The sequence below is a fragment of the Bubalus bubalis genome, chromosome 19, assembly GCF_019923935.1.
Source record: "Bubalus bubalis isolate 160015118507 breed Murrah chromosome 19, NDDB_SH_1, whole genome shotgun sequence".
Lineage (NCBI taxonomy): Eukaryota > Metazoa > Chordata > Mammalia > Artiodactyla > Bovidae > Bubalus > Bubalus bubalis.
This window is the reverse complement of record NC_059175.1, coordinates 58358347-58373436: the sequence shown is the minus strand read 5'-3', so window position 1 is coordinate 58373436 and position 15090 is coordinate 58358347. Positions and strand designations below refer to the sequence as shown.

The 15090-nt window shown below is 47.4% G+C and overlaps 1 protein-coding gene across 5 annotated transcripts in view; it reads left to right on the top strand.

The window, feature by feature from the left end:
• The window catches only part of OTULIN (OTU deubiquitinase with linear linkage specificity), a 35313-nt gene that overhangs the window by 471 nt on the left and 19752 nt on the right, over positions 1-15090 (top strand). For 3 of the 5 annotated variants that reach the window (XM_025270693.3, XM_025270692.3, XM_025270695.3), the window contains exons 2-3: positions 7764-7840; positions 13479-13573. In XM_025270693.3, coding sequence (XP_025126478.2) covers positions 7764-7840; positions 13479-13573 — 172 coding nt within the window. Of the gene's footprint in view, positions 1-121; positions 298-7763; positions 7841-13478; positions 13574-15090 lie in introns of all 5 variants that reach the window. The other 2 variants (XM_025270691.3, XM_025270694.3) reach the window with 2 other exon arrangements.

Genomic DNA, 15090 nt, shown 5'->3' with positions numbered 1-15090 from the left:
AGGAATTCGTAAGACCCTTGTATCTAGTGTCCCAGTTACAAAAGTTTTTCCGGAAGACGCATCTTAAAAGTTCTGGTTATCCAGTGTCCCCCCCTCCCCCCTTTTTTTGTTATCTCCATAGCTCTAAAGCTAAAGAAAGCTCCAGAAACCTGGGAAACAAACTACAGCAGCATATACTCTTATATACCTCACTCCCATGAGATCTTTACTCCGCCCTGTGGCCGGAAGGAAAATAAGGTTGTCCCTTGTCCCCCACCACAGGAACACCGCACCACGCGACGTGTTTGTTCTTGGAAGGCAAGTCTCTGCTTGATGAGCGTCCCACCTGTTAGACAGACTTTGGACGGAGTTTGATCTAGTTGTTCTGGCCTCCGGCTGCTTATCTAGTTGTCCCCAGCCCACCCAGCCCCCCCCACCCCCCGCCCCTTTATTTTTAAATACGGAAGGCTGTGCTGGTTAAAGTGTCTGTCGCTCAGTCGTGTCCGACTCTTTGCGACCGCATGGACTGTAGCCCACCGGGCTTCTCTGTCCATAGGGATTCTCCAGGCAAGAATACTGGAGTGGGTTGCCAGTCCTTTCTCCCAAGAGATCTTCCTAACCCAGGGATTGAACCCAGATCTCCTGCACTGCAGATGAATTCTTTACCGTCTGAGCCGTCAGGGAAGCCTGATCAATTCTTTATTGAACTGTACAGAAGGTGGTGTAAGTCGCAAGAGTCTGAGGGCAGGGGTGGAAGCAGAATATAAACTTGAAGGCTGAAACTTTTCTGCACTTGCAAATGCTAGTCACATACAAATGCCTTTGGAATTCTACTCAGAAAATCAGTTTGACAGATTAGCAGGAAAGTGCCCTGCACTTCCCACTGTCCTCCTCCACCCCCATTTCCTAAAAACAGGGGTTCTGGGTGGGAAATGTTATTACAGGTAATGTATTATAATCATCTGGCTTGCATGGTCCTTTATTATGGACTGTGACATTCTCATTGAGCACCCAGACCCCTTGGGAGAGTGTTAGCTGCACTTAATGGCCACTGGGAAAGATTGAGAGGTGGTTTCAAACTCCTGACTCCAGGAGCCAGCCAGGTCACCTGAGTGAAGCTGGCCAGGTGTAGACCATGGGTTCCTGGAGAGCTGAGTCTGATGGAGGTAGAATCCACTAAGTTCCAACCTGTGTGTGTTAGTCACTCAATCAGGTCGGACTTTGTGATGCCAAGGACTACAGCCCTCCAGGCTCTTCCATCCATGGGATTCTCCAGGCAAGAATACTGGAGTGGGTTGCCATTTCCTTCTCCAGGGAATCTTCCCGACCCAGGGATCGAATCTGGGTCTCCTGCACTGCAGGCAGATTCTTTACCATCTGAGCCATCAGGGAAGCCCGGCCAGTAGTTGCTGGATTTTCTGTAAAAAATCCAAAGATTCTGACTTTTGTTTGAAATGTTCTTTTTCAAAAAATTTTACTTTATTTTAAAGATTTGTTTATTTATTTATTGGTTTTGTTTTGGCTGGATGGAACAGCATGGCACGTGGGATCGTAGTTCCCTGACCAGGGATGGAACCTGTGTTCTCTGCAGTGGCTGCTTGGAATCTTAACCACTGGACCGACAGGGAAGTTCCCTATTTTGTTTTTTCAAAACTTCATCCACGTGCTTTATTTTTATTTTCTATTTTTATTTATTTACTTATTTATTTTTGGCCATGCCACAACACTGGTGGGATCTTAGTTCCTTGACCGGAGATTGAATTCTGGGCCCTGGCCCACCTAGTCCTAACCGCTGGACTGCCAGGGAATTCCCTTGATTTTTAAATAGTAGCCTTTTATTTTTAAATTGAAACCACTGTGCAGGCCCATGTGTGAGCAGCTGTGACCTGTGGTTGCAGTTTTGTTCTGTACGTCTGAGCCCTGCTTCAGACTCAGCAACTGATAAAGCGGGCGTGGTCTTTTGCTTCTGCCCCTTCGCAGCTCATGCTGGTTCCTACCTGCTGCTGCCAGGCTAACTGCTGCTCCCTCACTTATGCCCAGGTGGTCTGAGCTGTGCCCCCACCTACTGGCTCTGGCCCTCAAACCTGCCTCAACCATTTCATAGCCTCCCCTGGGAGATGCAGAAACTTTGAACCAGGGTCCCCAAAATACAGAGTTATTTGACAAGTTTTTCTGCTGGATGTGTTTCCCAGAGTCTGAGTGCCTGAGGAAGTGGGTCATGGTGCAAAAGGAACATTCTTTCCTGATGCACAGGTTCTGTGGCGCAGGTGTCTCTTCTATCTGCTGTCAGCAGAGCTATAGGCGTGGAGCTGAAAGGCATCTGAAAACCCCAGTCCAGGTTTGTCACTTGGTACGTCAGGAAGCTGAGCTGCGGATCTGATCCGTATAGCTTGGCCAGGGAGGTGCAGGGAGTAGGTTCCAGGGCTACGTCCCCTGATGCCTGGGTGCTGGGGACCGCCCCCCCTCACCCCCACGTCTTTCTGGCTTCCTCAGCAAAACTGGGCAGAGAGGCATGACTTATAATGCCTGCAAACTTCACTTTTTTTTTTCTGGAATAGGTGTTCCAGTTTGACTTTTAAGTAGTAGCTTAATTTCTTTTTCTTGCTATTTTTGTTGTCTTTGATGACCTCATTCTCTTTTAACTGGTAAGAGAACAAAGGGAAGCAAGGGAAAGGAGGTGAAAAGAATTTCAAATGGCAGCTTCTGAACATCACATCCCACATTTTGGGCTTTCCTATTTGTTAAATGGGCAGTGGGGCTGCTGTGCGACTCTGAGGGGATTAGCGATGAATCGACAGAGGGATGGCTCATTTCCTAGGCTGTCCATAGGATACAGATTCCTTGTGACTGGGCTCACTGTGATTTCCCCCCAGAGAAATCGTGGGGAAGACAGACACAGAGATCTTGTGGATAAGCTGCATTCTGAATTGCTTTCCTTCCCTTCCTTCATTTGAGAACTGTGGTTGGCTGGCATCCCTTGGACAAGCCCCAAGGATGGCTCGCACGACGATGCAGGGTCCCTTTTGAGGAAGTGTTAGGTCAGACCTGATTCAGTTGACTTCTTTGGAAACTTCCTCACTCCTCCTGTCAGCAGGTCTCCTATCCTCCGTCTCCTGCTCACCTGACCCATAAAATTGAAACTTAGGGTGGGCCCACTTCTTCCTTTCAGCTAAGCTAAGACTCTGGCCCCTGAGGACCAGGGTGGCCCTGGGCATGGTTTGTGTCCAGGCTAGACATGCTTTGGGAATTGAGAAGTGAGCCTACTCCATGGTCCTTCTCTATCTGCCTGAGGAGGGGACAGGGTTTAAACCCACAGGCTCACGGTGTGTAGAGGGCAGCATGATGTGTCTGTGTACCCTTCTGAAATCGAAAGCAAAATTGTATGCATATTTATGTCTTTCTGGACTGAGGTTCAGAGGAAAGCTGTGGATCAGAAAGGCTGTAACTAGCAACTTGTGAAGCCCTTGCTCTTGGGTGTTGCTAAGTGTACTGTCGAGCGAATGTGTTTTCTCACCCACCTTGCACCTTAGTAGCTGCGGGGGCGCTGTCTGATGGGGTAACAGCTACTCCCTTCTGGTCCTTCCCCCACCTGGGGGTAGAACCTGCTTCAGAGCTGGGGTGCCCCTGAGAAACCTTAGGTTGCAGGGGTCCAGGTTGTCTCCAGACCCCTCTGGGAGTCACTGAGCCAGTCATGGAAAGTCCACTTGCAGAAAGGAGGTGGAATTTTGGCCTGGGCGCCGGTACTTTCCTGCATTTGATGTGTGGCTCACTCATCTTAGACAACCGCTGAGAGGTGGAGAAAGGCTGAGTAGAGTGATCTTTGCTTTTCCTGTGCCTGTGTGGGATGGTGCCCGGTGTCACAGTGGTTGCCGCTGTCTCTCCGACACTGCCCGGGCTGTTAGTCTTCTAGGACAGGCCAAATTAAGCATGAGCTGCAAGTCCAGAGAGCTGAACAGTCATACTCAGTTTAGCTTTTTTAGATAGCTAAGGGGAACTTGGTGCAAATGTCTACAACAGTGAGTGATTGAGATGCTGTCTTATTAGCTTTGCATATGTTAGAGTTGACTTTTTTCATATTATGTGTTCACTTTATCAGAAATCGAAAAATTGGCTTCACAGAAATGTCTTCTGCTTCGCTGAGCTCTGTGTTTTTAGCTTATAGCTTTTGTTTTGGGGACTAGTATAATTTTGTCTAAATGTAGTCAGCATTTTAAAATTAAGTTTCATTTATTGTTATCCAGGTCTTTGAACAGAGCAAGAGGAAGGTTATAAGTTAACAGACAGTGTCATGTAACCTGCTCAGTGGTGTATACTGATACTTTAACATTAAGAGTAAAGTATTTCATTTCTAAGAGAAAATGGAAGCTTGAAAATACACACTTTAGAATAACGTTATGGTGCTAAACTAATTATTTTCTAAGCAGGAATTATTAGCATTTTGGTTTTAAAATTTTAACTGAGTACTGCTCACATGCCATGGTCCCCAAGAAATCAGGTCACATTTAAGACTTTTACTTTTCTTCACTACTTTTCTAGCAATCTGTATGTTTTCTGGAAGCAAATTTTTTGCTGTAGTGATCATTTTGAGCCTATGGATTTCAGTGGACTCTGTGCCAAATGGTGAACACCTCTCATCCCAACCCCAGCTTGACACACACACAAGATTGCCACATTTCTGAAACTGGTCAGCACGGAAGATCTGATCTTATCAAATAGCCCCTTTCCTTTCATTGTTTCCCTGTCTTCCTTTCCCAAACAAAAATTTAAACCTCCAGCTATTTCAGATTCCCGATTTTAAATATAATTTCTTTTTGTTGTTAAGAATATCAGTTCCTTTTTGATATTTAAAAAAGTTAAAGGCTTATTAAGTGAAGTATTTTCTTAAATAAAATTATTTTAATTTTTCTTGCTTTCCCACATCTCTCTTTCTAGTTGGCAGTCCTCGTGTTGGATGAATATTTCATTTTGGCTATTAAATGTCTTATTTTCTGACCGAACTGATTGAGCTTTATTGCTTGAACTTATAGCTTCTCCCCAAGGAAATACAATGGTCTTTAAAAGCCATATTACAGTTTCCCTGGTGACCTTGGAGAGTTAGCAGATGTCTTTGGTGGCCATGCACAGAATCTGAATGAAATAGTGTGGCTAAAGTGATTTGAATACACTCTGGGCCTCCCATTCATCAGTTTCTGCTGTGCTTCTTCTGTGTGTCTTGAATCACCACATTTCTGTTTCCAGTAACCTTCCTTTCTGTTCTGTCTTCCCGTTGCACTTAGTTCTCCTGTAGGCTTCTCTTCGTTTCTCTTATGTTGGTCTTTGTGGGAGTTTGTATTTGCGGCTATTCAGAGAGATGCTAGTTTAGAGAACCTCCTCTGGGCCCTGGTGTTGCCATGCACTTTGGTTATTCTGTAGATAAGAAAGGCAGGAGACAAGAGTGGAGGCAGAGATGCCTGCCCATAGCCACAGAATTCGCGTGAAGTGAGAATAACTTCATAATCCGTTAGAACCAAGAACTGGAAGAGGAACTGCATAGATCATTTAGATCTTATCTGGTCATCTTGTTTTGAAGATGAGAAAACTGAGGCCAAGATTGGGGAAGTAGCTTCCACAAAGACATGCTTCTGATAATGGTATTATGAAAACGATTCACTTAAATGCCGGTTTTATACGATCAGAATTTCTCTCCTATTTAATAAAGCTCGGAAGGAGGCCGAAAGATAACATTAAACTATTGAAAGAAGAACTAACACGTTTAGTCACTTTTTATTTGAAGTGTTTGATGTATAGTCCCTGCGAATCTGGTTTCTGTTTGCTTTTAACCCTGGCCCCGGCTGCATGGGTGACATCACACCTTTTACTTGAAATCTCACTGGGGCTAGAGCACATGGAGAATACCCTTTCCCTAATATGTCCCCCTCAATCCCACAACAACAACAAAAGACAGGCGCACACACACCATCACTTTCGAGAAGAGAGAAGGAAAGGAAAATGGGTAAGAAATGATCATTGGGTGAATCATCCGTCCCTCCTCTGCCCAGATGGATAGATACGAGAATTAATGAGGCTAGCTAACTTTTTTGACTGTTGAGTGCCTGCGTGTCTTATTTTCAGAGCAGTCTCTTGTGAGTACTCTCACTGTTATTTTTACAGGTGGATAAATTTAGGTGCTGAGAAGTGTAGTCCCTTGAGTTCCACGTGACGCACGTGGTTGACAAGGGCTGGAGTGAGGAGTGGTCACACCCTGGTGGTCAACTGCAGCCCGTGGCATGCTCCAGCGAGGCCGCCTACACAGCCTGTGTCCTGTTGGGGTGGACAGTGAGCCATTCAGGCAGGGGCGTCAGCAGAGCCAGTCACAGGTGTAAAAGCACAGGCTGGGCCCATCAAGTGTTTGGCCTGAAGCGTGTGTGTATGTGTGTGTGTGTGTGTGTGCGCGCGCGCGTGCATGTGTGTGTGTGTGTGTGTGTGTGTGTGTGTGTGTGTGTGTGTGTAGGGCTAGCGTGGTGAGGTGCGTCCAGATTTAGACTTCCCCGCTTATTTGGGAGCCATTGAAGGGTTTCAAGGGTGGAGGGTGTGTTGGTCCCCACCTCAGTCTGTTTCTCTCAGCGGCACCCCCTTCCTCTTTCCTCTGGCTTGTGAGCCGTGCGGGAGGTGCTGGGGAGCTCCTGGAGTCAGGCACGCGGGGGCCATCCACTTAGTTCCTGAATAACTCCTCTTTCCTATGTGCCCCGGTGCCTGGAGCCTCCCGTCCTGTGTGAGGAGCAGGGGTGTGCTGTTGTGGGGAGTACTGGGAACGGGGGGTCTGTTGCTTGCAGCCCTGGAGGTCTCCCATGCCCCCCCACAAAGTCCTCGGTGTACCTCTAGTTCCTGACCTTTCTGGGCCCTGCAGGGTGTGCTGGTCTCCCCTTCCAGCAGACATCGGTCCTCAGGCCTCCAGGCTTCTCCCATCCTCCGTACCTATCTCCCCGTCTTCCACTTTTGGGCGATTTGTGCTTTCACCTGTCTTGTGTTCCAGCAAAAACAGAATGGCATCACTGTTTCCCATCACCATGGTGCATCTTGAGGGGATCAGGAATCATCTTAGAATCTGAAAGTTCCATTTGCCCTCCTTGTCTAGCAGCCAGTGGGGTTTTCTCCTTTCCAGGACTTAGTAGGTTCTTGTTGGCTCACTGAAGGAGCCAGGAGACTCTTTGGGGAGCTGCTGTGTAAGTCCCAACGAAAGCGTGGGGATTGGTGGGCATATGCCCAGCACAAGGTCGGGGAGCTGCCTTCCTGTGGGCATCAGGGAGCAGGAGCGCCTCAGGGAGCTGGTGTGGCCCAGGGGATCTTGTGAATCTCCTGTCTTTCTTTTTCGAGGAGCTCTTGGAAAATTTGCCTGTGATGTTCCAAAGTCGGCAGTTGGCCTGTGCTCCTCAGTGCTTTTATTAGCACCATCTCCATGCTTGAAACCTGGAGAGTCAGGAACAGCTCCGCTGATGAGCATAGATGAGCATGCTAAGATGCTTACGTGTGTGGTGGAGGCATTAAAGACATCACAGTTGAAATGGCCCCAGAGCCGCGTAGCCAGTGGAGTGGTGTAAAATGTCTCACTTCAAAAAGTCTGAGTTAGTAGTGCTAGAAATACAAGTCTAAGGCGAAAAACCCATATTTTATCAGACTATCATCATGTAATGTAAAAACGTTAAACTTTGCATGTCTTATTAATCCGTAAAGCAGCCGCATGTTGTGATAAGAAGGACATGTCAGTGCCACAAATTTTTGAAATGTCTGATTTGGTGTGATTTCAGCGAGGAGGACATGTATCGTGCGGCGGATGAAATAGAAAAGGAGAAAGAATTACTTATACATGAAAGAGGGTCATCAGGTATGTTTGAAATTGTTTTCTTTATAAAGAGTTCTTACTGTTTATAGTAGAAAATGCAGTTAAATCAGTATATCCATTTTCATAAAATATTGAGACACACTTTCCTAGGAAGATGGACTTCCTCGGAAGCATTCTTAGGCATTTGGTCTTACCTCCACTGGGTTATTCATTTTGCTGGGTAAAAATATTTTGGGTGTGTTTGGGGACTACTGTTTCCTGAGGCTTTAAAGTTTCAGTGCAAGTACTTTGCTTGCGTTCCTTACATTCATAGCATTTTTGCACCCGTGAGAATTTGTCTAACCTCTTGACACCACTCTGTCTTAAGTTCTTGACTTCCTTATTTTCATAGAGGGAGAGTTGGGGTTTAAAGTGCGTTTTTCGTTTCAAGTGGAAGGATTTACTGCTTAGCTGGCCCTCTGGGTCTTTGTGTGCGGAAGGCCATGTAAGTTTGATTTGACTTATAAGAAAGAACGGTGGTGGACATGATAGCTCTTAATTCTCCCGTCATGTTGTGACCCTGTCCACACTTGTGCTCAGCCGCATGCTCTCTGTTCATCCTTCAGCATCCGTCAACCCCTGGCTGCTAGGGTGAGCCTGCTTCGACCATGGCCGTTGGGCCGGGTGTGGGGAAGCACCTCCTTCCTCCCCAACTCGCCCCGGGCAGGAGGCCAGGGAAGGAGCTCCATTAGGGGATACCCCACAGACCATTCAGACTGAGGGAAGGAGGAGAAGGGGCTGACAGAGAATGAGATGGTTGGATGGTATCACTGAATCAAAAACGTGAGTTTGAGCAAACTCCAGGAGATGGTGAAGGACAGGAGGCCTGGAGTGCTGCAGTCCACAGGGTCGCAGAGTCAGACATGACTGAGCCACCGAATGATTCACAAGCAGCGTTTTCCTGCGCGCCACTTGCGTAATGTTCTGGTTTAGGAACCGGCTCTCATTTACGGTGCTGGTGACAAAGTGTTAGGATGTGTCATTAGGAGCAGAAGATATGGGTGGGGTCTCTGAAGACAGTTCTCGAACCTTCCTCACAGGGAGTTGGCGGAACTCCTCCCTGTGGTAACTGGGGAAGATGATGTGCTCTGTTGTGGTCCAGCCCCGCGGGTTCCCGGCCCCCACAGCCTTCAGAGGTGTCTCAGGGCCCCAACGGCAGTTGCACACACTTCACCTCAGTGGCAGGACTCAGCAGTCCCGTCCTGAGGAGAAGGCGCTTCCTCAGGCCTTGTCTGTTCCTGCCCCGTCTGCAGGGGCCTCTGGCCTCCTCGCTTGCTCTGCGGGCTCTCTGTTGGGTTCCCTTCTGTCCCCAGGGGAGCCCCACACAGGTGCTTTTCAGGGGGTCTTGTCTCTTCCAGCTCTGGTCTGAGGCAACACAGGTCCCTTCACACCCTGCATCTCAGTCCTTCTGGCTTCGTTGCCCTTCCTGATGTAACATCCTGTGGATGGGCCTCTGGTGAGCAGCTCCGTTTTTTGCGAAAATGTCTTGATTTCACTTTGTTTCGTGAATAACCCCGGGTGAATAATACGTTTTCTCTAATTTTCCTTGAAGATTTCATTCTTCATTCGTTTCTTTCGTAGTTGAAAACACTGCAGTCAGTCCGACTCTTGGCAGTCTGTCTTTCCCTGTCTTTTCTCTGTCTTTGGTGTCCTACAGTTTCTCCTCAGGGTCTCTTAAGTATGGATTTTTTTTTTTTTTTTTTTTTTTTTAGCACTTTGTTAGGGATTGTTTTTACCTTTTAAAATCTAAAGATGCTTAGTTTTCATCAGTTCAGAATTCTCAGCCGTTATCTCTCTAAATACTGCCTTTTTCCTATTCTGTTTACTGCTTCTAGAGCTCCAAATCAGGTGTTTGCTAGCTCCCATTCAGTTATCCAGGGCCCTCAGTTACACACCCTTTCAAGTATTTTCTGACTTTTGGCCTCTGTTACATTCTGGATAGTTCCTTTAGAAAGGTTTCTCTTTCTCTTTTGGAAAAGATCTGTTTTCCTTCCCAATTTGCTTGGTCTTTTTTGATTGTGTATTGCCTTTTGCTCAAGTTTTTATTTCTTCTTTTATTCCCTTAAGCATTTTAAACATTCTTTTCTGGACCTGCTAATTCCATTAGCTGAAAATCCTGGCAGGTCTACTTATGCCAGTTGCTGTTTTTGCTTACTTCTTGTTTCTTCACAGTTTGGTTCTACGTTCAGCTTTTGTGTGTCTGTGGAGAGATTGTGCAGCCTGTCTTGAGTGTGAGGGAGTTTGGTCTCATTTCTGCCGTGCACCCAGGAGTCACCTCCCTTGGGCCACGTCAGGTGAATTTCTGGGTTTGAGTTCCCAGGGTCTTGCAGCTTGTGTGAAGTCACACCCTGTCCCTGTGTGAGAGCTGGCCTGTGGTTATGAGATCTTAGGTCCTCTCTCCCCAAGGCAGAGCCCAGGTCAAAGCAGAAAGTTTTCTTATGCTCTCTGTTAGTCACCTAGTCCATGAGTGCAAAGTAGCCTGAGTCATGTCCTATTCTTTGCGACCCCGTGGACAATAGCCCACCAGACTCCTCTGTCCATGGGATTCTCCAGGCAAGGAACAGGTTGCCATTTCCTTCTCCAGGGGATCTTCCCGACCCAGGGATCGAACCCACATCTCTTAACATCTCCTGCATTGGCAGTCAGATTCTTTACCATTCGCGCCACCCAGGAAGCTGACCCCACCTAGTCCAGGGGTCAGCAAACACTAGCTCCCTGGCCAAAGTTGAGATGCCATCTGGTTTTGTAAATAAAGTTTTATTGGAACTCCTTAGTTTACACATCGCACATGGTGATTTTCATGCATAGTAAGTTGAGTAGTTGTGACAGAAACCTTATAGTCTTAAAGCCTACGTTATTTACACTTTGGCCCATTAGAGAAAAAGTTTTTAATTCTTGCCCTAGCCTCTTGATTGAGAGTCCCAGCATTCTGGAGGGGTTCAGTTTTAACTTCCCATCCTCCAAGGGTCTGAATCCTTGTCTTGGTCACCATATGGTGGTTAAGGAACAAAACCTCTTGGTTATTTCAGCTTCTGGTGACCACTCTTGATTTTCAGCTTCCCCTTTGTGTTTTTTGAATTTGTTTTTGGTGGAGTTTATTTGGCCATTAGAAATGTGCATTTCTGGGGCAGTAAGCAGCCTGTGTAGCATGCAGATAACCAGAGCAGGCGCTGACTTAGACTGTAAGCTGCTTGAGGTCGGGCTCAGGCCGTCCTGCGTCTCCAGCTCCCAGCCTGCAGTGGCTCTTGGAGTCCTCCTCCCAGTGCCCAGCTGGATGGGACTGGGGGTGCACTTCCGGTGCTGGCAGCTGTTCAAGTATCCATTTTCCCACCCTCAGTGCCTCACGCAGACCTCTGATTCATCAGAGGACTGCAGCCTGTGGCCTGGGCTCTGAGCCCAGTCAGCCTCCTGCCTCCTCCGCTCAGTCCTGAGATGTGGCCCCTGCTGGCCTGTGGAGGGCCCAGGTGTCCAACCCACAGGAAAGAGGACCGAGGGTGAGGAGAACGCCAGGGCTGGACTTTCTTCTCTGGGGGCCCTTCCCGAGCTGGAAGCTGCTCTGCTCGTGGCAGAACGTGTCCCAGTGAACGTCCTCGACTCTGGACACATGTAGCTCCTTGGGCTTTCTGAGGAGGCGAGTCGAAAAGCGATTAAAGGGAACTCTTCCTTCCACTAATAAACACAAAGTGTTTTTGACAGTGACTGCTCTTTATTTGAGGGTTGGCTGTGCAGCCATGGTATTCGTGGTCTCTGTGGATTAGGCTCTAGGTCTGGTTCACCTTTAAGCCAATCCTGATTTAAGCACAGATAAATGTATTTGTTACCTGTGTGTGTGTTATTTTCCCTTTTGTATAGAAGGTTTATTTTCCTTATGAAAGGATTTATCAATGAGATTTTTAAAATAGGCAATTCTGACATTTTATGTCTTAAAAAATTGTTTTACTTATTAAAGTACAGGAAGGGCTTAGGGGTTCTTCTTGTGCTCCTCCATCCGTCATCCCACATCCATCACATCTTGCACGATCAAGGCCTGTGGTCCTTTCTTCTTAAGTAGTCGCTAAACCCTTTCAGGGCCAAATCTGGGCCTTTATTATCTTCATATGCCCCTGCTCCTAGCTCAGTGCTTGGCACATATTAGACACACAGTGTTTGTTGGATTGAGTTGACTATAACATCTTTATTTTATGTACAACTTTCTCTTGAGTAAATATGCCATGAGGTACTTCTGTGTTTATATTCTGATTTCTTTGCTAACATTTACTTCTTCAATATTTTAAAAAGGAAGTCAAGGTATGCCTGGGAATTTAGCTCTCTTTCTTCCTAAAACATACAAAGACCTACACATGTGCGTGCATATGCCTAGGCCACAAAATCCAACCCCAGGCCTCGTGTGTTAAACAAGAGAAGTCTGAAGGCCTTTTTATTTTTTACTATAACATCTGTCTGATCATCAGTTATCTCTTTTATTTGGGGTGTATGTGTTATTAGAATCAAACAGGCCCGAGTTTCAGCTCACATTGAGAGCTCCGTTAGTTTCTGGCTGATTATCAACAGTTTATAGCCCTTTGGGATCAAAGCAGGATATAACGAAATAAAGATTATTAAATATACATCTGTAATAGAGGTGTTATCTCTTTGTATAATGGATGTGAAAAAATTACAAATCACTAGCTATGTGGTCTCAAAGCTTAGACTATTGCATGTTTGAATGAACATTACTCGAGGATACTTAGGTCAGTGTGGTTGCCGGTGCTGAGGGCACAGCTGAGAAACAGACCAAGCCCCTGCCCTCAGGGAGCTCATGTTTTGCTGTGTGTGTGTGTGTGTGTGTGTGTGTGTGTGTAGGGATGGGAGAAGCAGCATACAGAAAAAGAAATATGTTAGGTGCTGATCAGTGCCAAGAAGAAAAGCAGAACCATGTAAGAGGAACAGAGTGAAAGTGTGTGTATGTTTGTGTGTGTGTGTGTGTGTGTGTGTGTGTGTGTAGGGATGAGAGAGGCAGGGTACAGAGAAAGAAATATGTCAGGTGTAGATCAGTGCCAAGAAGAAAAGCAGAACCATGTAAGGGGAACAGAGTGAATGTGTGTGTGAGTGTGTGTGTATGAGAGAGTGTGTGTGTGTATGTGTGAGAGAGAATGTGTGTGTGAGATGTTTTGACATTGAATGTCAGTGTCAGAGGTAAGCAGAGACCTGCAGAGCGTGAGGAGCAGGTACCTCGCAGGTAGGGCAGGAGCTGTCGGTGTGGGTAGTGGGGGAGCTGAGACCCGAGAGGCAGTGGAGGGCCAGGGCAGGGGGCCCTCTTGTAGGGAGGAAGGGAGTAGACTCCCAGGTGTGATGGGAGGCCCTGGAGCCCAGCTGGGGTAGATAGCATCTCACTTAGGTTTTTGAATGCACACTCTGGCTGCTGTGTGGGGGATGGCCGGTAGGGTCTGGTGACAGAGAGGCTCAGCGGGAGACCTCTGTGGTCTGGGAGCGAGGTGGTGGCGGTCTGCACTGGGTGGTCAGCAGTTTTGAGATTCTAGACGTGGGAGGGACTGCAGTGAGCGAGAAAGGAACTCTCAGGCGAAGCCATGCTGTTATTCTGATCATACTTTATCTCCTTATTCCCCCTCCCCCCCACCCCTTTTTTTGGATTCTTTCACAGAAGCTAGATTAAGTGTAGCTCCTGAAATGGATATCATGGACTACTGCAAAAAAGAATGGAGGGGAAATACGCAAAAAGCAACATGTATGAAAAAGGTATGACGCCTGGATGCGTGCATTTTGAGTTTTTCCAGTAGTCTACCATAGGTAATTATTTAGTATGTCCTTTTCTATGCTGCTAAGTCACTTCAGTTGTGTCCGATTCTGTGCAACCCCATAGACAGTAGCCCACCAGGCTCGCCTGTCCATGGGATTCTCCAGGCAAGAATACTGGAGTGGGTTGCCATTGCCTTCCGCCATGCACGCATGCATGCTAAGTCGCTTCAGTCATGTCCAGCTCTGTGCGACCCCTTGAACAGCAGCCCACCAGGCTCCCCTGTCCATCGGATTCTCCAGGCAAGAGTACTGGAGTGGGTTGCCGTTATGTTTAGATGTTATAGTTACGACAACTGCCATTAGACTGTGTTACTACAGGGGTTCTAACTTTAGAGATGAGGAAACAGACTGCAAAGATAAGGGCTGTCTCAGTATTAATACAGAATCATTATCAGTTAGTCAGCAACTTGATTTCTTTGAAAAACGCATAAATGACTGTGTGCTGTTCTGAGCTGGGCCAGCTATGGGTTGGCCCTTGGCATTTGGCTGTAATGCCCTTCTGGCTGGGTGAGGTCACAGCCTTGTGTGACCTACATCTGCTGTCCCCACCTGGATTTATTTTCACATCCTCCAGTCCTCGGGGCCTGGACTCTCCCGTACTCCCTTAGCAGTGGGACCTGGAGCTCCTGCCTTTATTTAGGGTACCCCAGGAGTTGCCCCCTCTCAGTCCCATTGCATAACTGGGTGACCCCAAAGGTAGTTCTTCCAAGGCTGTGGGACGTCAGGGATTCCCATGACGTGGCCCTGCTGGGGCTGTGGCCGGGCTGGGTCACCACTCCCGCTGCACAGTAGTCAGGCAGCACCCCTCTGGGTTCCCCTCAGATGGATCCTGAATCCAGCATTCCTCCATGGGTGGAGATTGGTCCTACAGTTGACCCTTGTACACTGCAGGTTTGGACTGCTGGGGCCCGCTTCTCTGGATTTTTTCACTGAATATGGACTACAGTGTACTGCACGATCCCATGAGTGATTTATGCATTTGGAAAGGTGCAGTTGCTGTTGAACTAGTATTTGGGACAGCTGGGGGTTTACCATAGGGAAGAGGTGCATTTAGTAGGCATGAGTCTCCCTGATGGGCCTTCTATTGCAGTGGTTGGGCCACTGAACAGAAATGCAGCTCTCAGAATTTTATTATTGGAAAGAAATACTTTCATATCCACTTCGAACATCATCCTGTGACTTGAATCTTGAAAACAACTTACGACAGGGTCCAGTGCTTGGACACAGGATGACTGTCTACGGGGTCCCCACCCCAGGAGGGTGCCACTTCTTCCTTTGCGTACGTGTGTGTTGAGGGCGAAACAGGGTTTTAAGTGGCTGTCGAGGAAGAGCAGGGCAAGTGACAGATCCACGTGGTCAAGAGGAGTGAGATGGGAAAGCCTGAAAGTTGATGCTGAGGCCTGAGCAGCATCCAACGGAGAACTCAGTCAGCCAGGTGCCTGGACCAGCTCCCTGGG